This window comes from Pterocles gutturalis, unplaced genomic scaffold, assembly GCF_000699245.1.
Source record: "Pterocles gutturalis isolate BGI_N339 unplaced genomic scaffold, ASM69924v1 scaffold15484, whole genome shotgun sequence".
Taxonomy (NCBI): domain Eukaryota; kingdom Metazoa; phylum Chordata; class Aves; order Pterocliformes; family Pteroclidae; genus Pterocles; species Pterocles gutturalis.
In genome coordinates, this window is record NW_010135974.1 from 1 (window position 1) to 8890 (window position 8890).

The window sequence follows — 8890 nt, forward strand, 5'->3', positions numbered from 1 at the left end:
CTAGGCCGCTGGGACCGGGGCTGCAGGAGGACACCATGACCGGGAGGTGAGTGAAGTGGCTCTCGGCTCGCTGTTCCTTCTGACAGGTCTTCTTGCAAAGGGAGCGTTGCTGGAAGTGTTAAAGCTATGGGCGATGGTCCGTTTTCCTGGGCCTGCTCTCATTTTCCTGGACAGCTCCTCTGCCCGGTACCCTGCTGGGCCCTCTGTTAGACGCCCACAGTTGTGTCTCTCTTCTGAAGCCTCTGCCTTAAGCTGGTGGCAGCTGTTGGTCTGGTGTGCCAGCTTTCCCGGCGCTGTCAGCAGATGCGCGGCGCTGGTGATGTTTGTGTTAGCGCAGGATCTGTGAAGCGTCGGTGTACGGGAGAGGCTTTGACATGCTGGCTGCGTGAGCTACCATGCCATCGAGTTTTCTTACTGATACAGGGATTGGGGTGGTAAAGGGTGGAGGGATTGAATCTGAATCACTGCTTTTTGTCTTAATATTGATCTGTGGGGTTTATCTTCTGTTGTGCGTGTGTGGGAGGTAGAACTGGATAGCTTAGCTTAATACTTCTGTGTTATGGGACAGCTGCTGGATGCAGTTGAGACAGTCATACGTGGTGTGTGGAATGAGCCTTATAATTGCTATAGCTGCGTAGTACAGGCAGGTTTTTGTTGTGAATAATTGAGGAGCTTGTGTAGTGTCATTTGTCCAGTGCATGTGGGGCTGTTTCTCTGGCTGTCCCCGTAGACTGCAGTTAATTCCTTTGAGACTACAAATTCACAGCGGTTAATATCTTCTCCTGCAGCAGTTCCTGCAGCACTCTCCTGTTTATGTCTTTCAAGTTATGTAGTGTATAGGAAAAAGTAATGTTTAGTCATCACAGAGGGTTTGTAGACATTTGAAGACATGACACCTGATGTTGAAGCACTTTGGTTTTTTTTATTTACATTTGATTCTTTGGAGTGAATTACAGTTTGTAAATGTTTTCAATGCCTTTAGGCTCTGGTGCAAGGCCATTTTTGCTGGCTACAAACGTGGCCTCCGAAACCAGCGGGAGCACACTGCTCTTCTGAAAATTGAAGGTGTTTATGCCCGTCAGGAGACAGACTTCTACTTGGGCAAGAGGTGTGCCTATGTATACAAAGCTAAAAAGTAAGTAACCTTTCTTTGTTATGCTAACTTAGCCAACTCCTCTATCAGCTTTTGCAAATGCCAGGATGTGAGCGTAGACCAATTTTCTGGGTTGGTTTCATTTTTAAAGTCCTTAGTTATTTTTATTTTAACTGGCCTAAGTGTTCTTAGTTCAGATCATGAAGGTAGGTGAAATAATCATTCGCTGTTATAAATGATATGTTAGAGAAACAAATTTAGCCAGAGACTGGCAAAAACTGAAGGCAGATTGATAGAGTAAATGGAAGTGAGGTGAATTTCTGTCAAGTACTATGAGCTATGGAGTTACTTTAACAACAAAAGTATTTTGTGAAGCCTGGAGGCAGCTGTATCCTGGCTTTTGCGAGCCCGTGTCAGAGCACTGTCACTTCTGCTGAGCTGGCATTGGTGGAAGGATTACGAACAGCTACTTATTACCTTCCACATAATTTTTGAGTGTAGTTGTTAAGAGTTCAGGTACCAGAGTTCAAATTTCCTTGAATAAAAGTGATCAGGGGGTTAGCTTGACCACCATAATTTCCAAGACGGCACTTGGCTTTTCTTCTAAAGCAGTTTTTTGGAGTCTGTTCCAGCGGCTTAGGCTTCTGCCTTTGGTGTGTCTGGAGAAATCTTACAAATAAGATGTTGCATTTTCTTTGGGCTTAAAATTGTTGAGTTTTTGATCATCTTAGCATCAGTGTTTGCCAAATTGTTAAACTTTATGACTTGTTAATAGCTCTTCAGGGGGGCTTCTGATAATTTGCAATTTACTTACTGGTTTGGAAGGTATAGTGAGAATCCCAGGCCTAGCAATTTTCACAGGTAGATAAAAGTGGAAGGTGGTCCAATTGAAGATGGCTGTGGAATGAAGTTACGGAAGTGCCTTAAAGAGGCTGCGTTGTCAGTCCCGTCATGGTCCGTATGGAGCTGCGACTGGCATTCTCAGGGGTTCTTTTCCTCTCTTTCCTCAGCAACACTGTAACCCCTGGTGGCAAGCCCAACAGGACACGAGTGATCTGGGGGAAGGTGACGCGCGCCCATGGGAACAGCGGCATGGTTCGTGCCAAGTTCCGCTCCAACCTTCCTGCCAAGGCCATTGGACACAGAATCCGGGTGGTGAGTGGATTTCTTTTATCATATTTATTGTCAGTTTTCAGGGTGCATCCCACGTAGTATGAGGGAAAATTTGGACTATGGTTTTGTTCTGTTCCTGTTCCGCATTCAACATGGCTCTTTGATACGTGCTCCTTCTGGTGCTAGGAGAGGTTTGTAGCTGGCTTCTTGTGCTGTGGTATAGTAGCTGAAGACATTGATCTAGATTGTAACTGCAAAATTTGTGTTCAAAATAGTACAGTAACGGGATTTCTAACAGTATTCTATTCTTGTCTTTTACAGATGCTGTATCCATCTAGGATCTAAATTTTTATTGGAAATAAAAGGAAAATGTTTCATTTTTGTACATTTCTATTTTTATCCCCTCCACCTATATTGAGGGTCTTCATTCTTTTTCAGCAGCAGATCAGAATTTGCAGCGCGGGGATGGAGTAGTGACTCTAGGCTAGATGGTGAAATGGAGATTTGACCCGTGCTTGGCAAGGCGTTTGTGTGGCAGCCTTTACTGCAGCCTGTTTGTGCCTCTTGTAACGGAATCTGGATGGTTCTCAGGGCTAGACAAAAAATGTCTGCAACCTCCTAAACTGTGCCCACAAGCTTTATATAGAATATGAGAAATAATTTCTTGCCTGCCTACTAGAGAGAAGCTTCTTGTTCCCGTTTCTCTTGTAGTTGGTGATGAGAGCTGTTGAGACAAAACTGTGTAGTGGGACATTAAATCTGAGCCGCTAGCAGTCCTGGCTTGCATCTAGAAATAGCAGTTCTGGTAGAATCACAGAGTGAGAAGATGCGTACCTGGGCAGTGCGCATGCCTGTAGCATCTGCTCTATGGAATGTATTTATTTAGACAAATTTTCATCACACGACTCCGTAGTGCACGAGTGTTCATACTTGCTGGTTTCCTGGCCAGCCTTATTGCAGCATGTAATGTGGGGTGGGGAGGATCCTTACATCAGAACAGTGCATCACTTTCATGAGTTCCTTAAGGTTTCTTAACAAGGAAGTGGTGAAAAATGCATTTAAAGATTTTTAAAGTGCAAGTCTCAGTTTCTTAGTACATCCCTCAAAATACTGTGTAGTTTTAAGGGAGTTTCAAGCAGCTGCCGATTGGCACGGTTGCTGCTGATGTCACAGTCCCAAAATGACCTGTGGATACCCTGGGCGTGTGGTACTGCTGGTTCCGTGTAGTTGTTCATCACTTGGAAAGCGTCCCTAGTTGGTGAGGCAGGTGAGTTGTGTCTGTGGCGTTCCCCCAGCCTCACACCAGTGCAGGTCCCTCTGTCCCCACAAGTGAGAGCTCCCTGCTCCCGGCCTGGCCCCGCTGCCTGGGCTCAGCTGGGAGCCCTCTGATCGCGGCCTTCACTTGTCTCCTGCAGTGGGCGGCTGTTTCAGAACTAATCCTCTTCCCTCTAAAGGAGGTGGAGTAGTCTTGTATTCCGAGTACATTATTCGGTAAATTAAGGCTTTATCTTGAACAGCAATTCAAACATGAATTCCCTTGGGCAGCAGAGTCTGGCAGGTTGGTTTTAGCACTGTTCACCTCAATGTCCCTTTGTAGAAACCCTTCCTCCCTGGTGCCTTGTCTGCCCGGTCCTGCACAGACATGATTCACTGTGTAGCTGCTGCCAGAAGGGGCGCTGCTCCCTCAGCATCGTGCTGCTGTTGCTGCAAAGCTCAGATCTCTTTGCTGCATTGGCTGAACAATCTACCCCAGGAAACTTCTATCAACAATCACTTGAGTTTCTGCTTTGCATGGACTGCCTTTCTTGAGTATCAAAATGTCCCCAATAAACCATCTGTCAGGGAGTGAGCGCAGGCCAGCAGCCTCTGGATTTTAGATTGTCCCAAAACTGAGTGAAACAAACCCAGAGGTAGGACTTTTCCCCAGGAGAGCCTGGATGCAAGGGTCTTTGGTAGTTCTTGTCCTGAAATTCCCCAGGTTCTTTGTAGACATCAGATGGTGGAAGAGCAAGTTTGCTGCCCCCTCTTGCTCATTGGACAAGATGCTGGGAGTGGCTGTCCTGTGGGCTCCTGGCAGACATGCATGAGTGCTACCTCTGGAAGATCTTGATCGAGACAGCACCTGGACCAAGCTTTGCTTATTTCCAAAAATCCCTTGCCTAGCCCTGCTCATCACTGATCTGGGCTGCTGTGCCTACATGCCAGGGCAAAGTCCAGCTGCCCTTTGGTGCGGTCCTGCAGCGTACCAGAAGGGCCCTTCGCCAGGTGGTTGCCTGTGGCCTCTTTCAGGGCTCAGCAGAGTCAAACTAGGCGGCTCCAAACCCTTTGCTCTGCCTGTTGGAGCAGCTCCAGCCTGGGAAGCGGATGGATCTGACCTTTGATTTTGTGAAGGGAGCAGCTCTGAGAACCTGGGGGCTGGGCCCATGCCAAGAAGGGGTTTTGGGGGAAGGAGGCAGGAGTGGCTGTGTTTGTGTGCAGTGGTCCCCAAACACAGGTCTCCAGCTTGGTGGGGTCTGGGGTGACTTAAGGGGTTCTGCAAAGGGTGAACACGCAGAAAGCTAGAGCGCTGACGTCAAAGGCACATGTGTACTGGGAAAAAATGGAGGTTGGTGGCTGAACAGCTAGTCCCGGGTCCTCTTGTCAAACTGATGGCAAGGGTCCAGCTGAGGCTCGGGCAGGACAGCGAGAAAAAGGCCAGAAGAGGCAGCTTGGTCCTTGGGTCTGATTTCATGTCTTGCCAGCCAGCTTTTGAACATCTTCCCAGTGGAGAAGCAAAGAAGGGAGCAGGCTGAGGGGCAGCCTCCATCGGTCTCTAAGGGGACAGGCAGGGACATCCCTCCTACCGCGGGATCAGGACTGCCCCAGCACCGCCAGCTCTCCGCACACAGCCGTGGGCCAGGTCCCCATCCTCCTCTTGAGAAACACCTTCCTGTGCCCTCCTGCCATCCAGGAAGGGATGGTGTCTCAAGGAAACATAAGGAAACTCGGGACAAGTGCAGAGATGGGCAGGATGAGGCACGGCTTTCACAGGGAACGGGATGTTGGAGAAGAGAGGCAGGGAAAGGTTTGGGGTTCCCCAGCAGGAAGCCAGGCTGTGGGGCAGCCAGGGAATTCCCAGATTTATTTGCTTATGGGGCGTAACCTCCGCTGAGCAGAGCTCACAATGGTGTGATTTGGAGAGTCGGCACAGGCTGCCTCGGACCAGACTGGGGCTGCCCCAGCGGGCCCTGGAGGTGGCTGGGTCCAGGGCGTGGGGAGCTGGGATGGAACCAAGTGACCATCCAGTGCAGATTCAGTTGTGACTACACTTGTCACAGGAGGGATCTATGTCTGGTTTGATACAGCTCAAGCTTCAGTGAGTGAAAAGTGGGGAAAGGTCTGGGCTCAGGGGCTAGAAAGGTTGAGGGGAATTTTGGGGAAGGTCAGTGGAGGAGATGGGAAGAGCCATGGAGGAGTGAACAGGAGATGGGGCTAGAAGGGGGTCACTGGGACTGGAATGTTCAGGGCAAGGGGACAGGTGAGGTTTGGGGTATTTTCGTCACTCGCATTTACCTCCTCTGCTGCTTCTTTGGGGCACCGAAGGAGATCTCCATGGCTGAAAGCTCAGCGAGTGCTGGCGCTCCACAGCAGTGCTCCTGGTGTTGCTGGCAGCACCGCACAAGTAAAGCAGCTGCTTTCCAGTGTCTCAACGGTGGGTTTTTCCAAAGCTGTGAGTAGAAGCAGGTTTGGAGAACAGGTCTGTGACAGAGCACTTGTGCAAAGGTTTTCTAAGGCTCAGCTTGTCCACAGCCAGTCCCTGCTCCTGGCTGGCTCAGGGGCTTCTCCAGGTGCCCTCGTGAGCACTGAGGCTGCTGAGAGGGAGGGTTTAGGGAGCTGGGCTGGGGCACTGGGCACAGGGGCTCAGAGCTGCTCCCATGGATTCCATCTTGCTCGTTTAGCCTCCCTGTGCTCCTGTCATCAAACCTGGTGTGAGAATCCTTTTTCCCATCCTCTTTCTACTCTTCAGAAGAGAGGTTGATCATGGTAAATGCATCTCTTAAGGGGCCCGATCCACTGGACCTTTCATTTTGTTTAGACCTCAAGGCACTACTAATACACATGATAAATTTATTTCTCTGAACAAAGCATCTTCTTTTCCTCCTTTGAAGTCCAAAATGAGCAGATGTGTTTGCTCTGAGCAGCTATGGGCATATGTAAGAGATGTGATTACTCTCAGGGCTATCTGTAGAGATTTTTGACAAATGTGTCTGTCAGATGGATGTTTGAAGGAGTGTCAGGCCCTGTAAAACCATCTGTGTTTTTGCTCAGACGCCTGCCAGAACTCTGAAGTCACTTTGTTGGGGACTACAAACACTGCTGAGCTCATGACTGCCTCTGAACTGTCTGGCTGTAACACAAAGGAAGATAAAGTTGCATTTGCCGTTAGGTTTTACCCTGTTAATGAGTAAAGAAATGTAAACAAGGTGTTTTGGGTATTGTGGGTGACATTCACCTTTCCAACTAGGCTCTGCTGGCAATGGTATGTGTGTACCCAAAATTAACTACAGAACTGCAGGGGTCCCAAATATTGGTTTTTAGAGGCTGTGCTGGCAGTTCAAACATCAGTGCTGCTGCAGAGAAATAGTCGGTGGTGCTCCCTCTGAGCTGAGTTAGGAAGATAATTTCCATTTTTTCTATACCTTCTCTGCAAGAATAATCTTCATGAATTTGGGGAATCGCCTGCTTGAGAGCCCACTTCCTGAGGCACTCTCAGCACTGCTTGAAGAGAGCCCCGTGAGACCGGTGCTGTGCTGGTGTCTGCACACCAGACAGGTGTATAACTGGCACCACCACGCCATGGGCTGGGCTGGCAGCTCGCGTGGGGTTTAAACATCCTGTGGCAGTCTGCAGGGATCATCCTGCCTCCTCAGAGCCAGCTTCAAGGGACCTGGTCTTCCCTGGACAAACTGGCCAAAGCAAGTGTTGGTCTTTTGTTCCTTGCAGGGAGCAGCCGAAGCTGCTGGTGCCTTTTCCCAGAGACCTTCTCCTTGTGAGTGGCTGGCTCATGGACAAATCCATGTGAGGGCTGTACCCGAAATTCTGTAGTGGGGAAAGTATAAGTGGAGAAACCCCAAGGTGAGGGCTTCTGGGGACCCGCCCCTGTCCCCTCCTGCTGCTGCTGGCACAGCTCATGGTGCTGGTTGCCCCCAGGGCTTTTCTCCATGGGACCATGAGCAGGATGCTGAACAGATGAGAACAAAATCTGTGTGAATACAAAATCTGGGCAAAGCTAAGGCCAGAGCTGTTGAATTGTGTCTGACTTTGTAGCCCTGCCGTGCTGACAGCTGCTCTCGGGGCTGCCATGCTGGCGTGGAAGCATGGGTTCTTGCAAGAACAGACCCTGATCTTTGGAAGAGGAGCCTAATCCTTCTGTTTTAGCCCCTCCAATTTGCTTATCAGCACTTGTCAATGAGTAAGTTGCTTTTGCTAGGGCCCAGGGCAGAAAGTCTCTCTGAAACCCTTGTCTGGACTGTCTGGCCCCTGCGATGCTGGCGTGGGGCAGTGTTTGCTAAGCCTGTCATATGTTTTCCTGGCTTAAAATTGGTGGCACACGGTGACCTTCCAGAGCTGCCACACTTCTGCTGTGCCTGGGTGTCAGCGTGTGGTACATCCCTGTGGTGATCTGCTGGGTGCTGGGGACGGGTGGCCACAAGGATGGGCAAGGAGCAGGCGCACTGGCTCAGCTGCATTCATGGCGCGAGTGTCCCCCAATGCACACACTGGGAACCACTGTTCCAGGGCAGGCACGTGGATTTTGGCTCTGCTTTCGCCCCCAGTGCTCTTGGAGCCTCCTCTGCTCATCCCACAGAGATGATTTGTCTCCGAACAGCTTCAGAGAGCAGCTGGCTGAGGTGACTGCAGCCATTTGCACCTTTGAGCTGTTTGTCCCCTCCTGAGTTCTTGCAATAAGATATTATCCATTTGGAGGAGCCTGTTCCGATACGGCACAGGGGAAGCATTTACCACGTGCTGTGGTTCGGAGCTTCCTGGTTCATCTGACAGACACACTGACACCACGCCAGTGCCAGAGCTGGGCACGGTGGTGGCTGCTGTGACGTGGCGTTCATTCACTGCAGGCTGGCAGAGCCCCTTCCCCACACCTCAGGCTCGGGTGTGTGAGCACTGAAGCCCTGGTTGTAGCTCCGTACTTACCCCTGCAAACATTTTGTGCTTTGACGGGGTATGTGTGTTGCTGCGGAGCACTGCCGATGCTGGTGGGGCTGTGACTATGGGCTGTGTTTTGCAGGGATGGGGATGGATGTGGTGTTTGCAGAGGGGAAACCAAAGGGGACTAGCTTGGGAAGGGACCCAGAGGCGCAGCATGTGGGGTGGGGGCTCGGCTGTGCATGAACTGGGGAATGTGTGACCAGTGGGGCAGGTATGGCCTTTGAGGGGATGTTTCCCAAATGTGGCTGCAGCCTGGCCAGGGCACAGTACACCCTGGGGAGCACTTTATACCCCTGGGGGTGCACAGTCAGCTGCTCCTCTCAGCCTCGTGTGTGCCCCCCAAAAAAAAGGCAGCCACCACAGCCCCTGCTCATCCCTCTCTCAGCTTCCCCCCCCCTCCACAGCCCATGATTTTGCCTGAATTTTCTCACGTCCTCATTGGAAATGAGACCAGCCTTGCAGAAGGGCTGTGCAGGG

At 50.5% G+C, this 8890-nt stretch overlaps 1 protein-coding gene across 1 annotated transcript; it reads left to right on the forward strand.

Annotated features, from left to right (window-relative positions):
* Window positions 1-9: 9 nt before the first annotated feature.
* RPL35A (ribosomal protein L35a) lies at window positions 10-2582 on the forward strand. Its single transcript, XM_010082127.1, has 4 exons — window positions 10-46; window positions 983-1135; window positions 2104-2248; window positions 2528-2582. The coding sequence occupies exons 1-4, from the start codon at window positions 36-38 to the stop codon at window positions 2549-2551; spliced, it is 333 nt and encodes a 110-aa protein (XP_010080429.1). The 5' UTR covers window positions 10-35; the 3' UTR covers window positions 2552-2582.
* Window positions 2583-8890: the final 6308 nt, after the last annotated feature.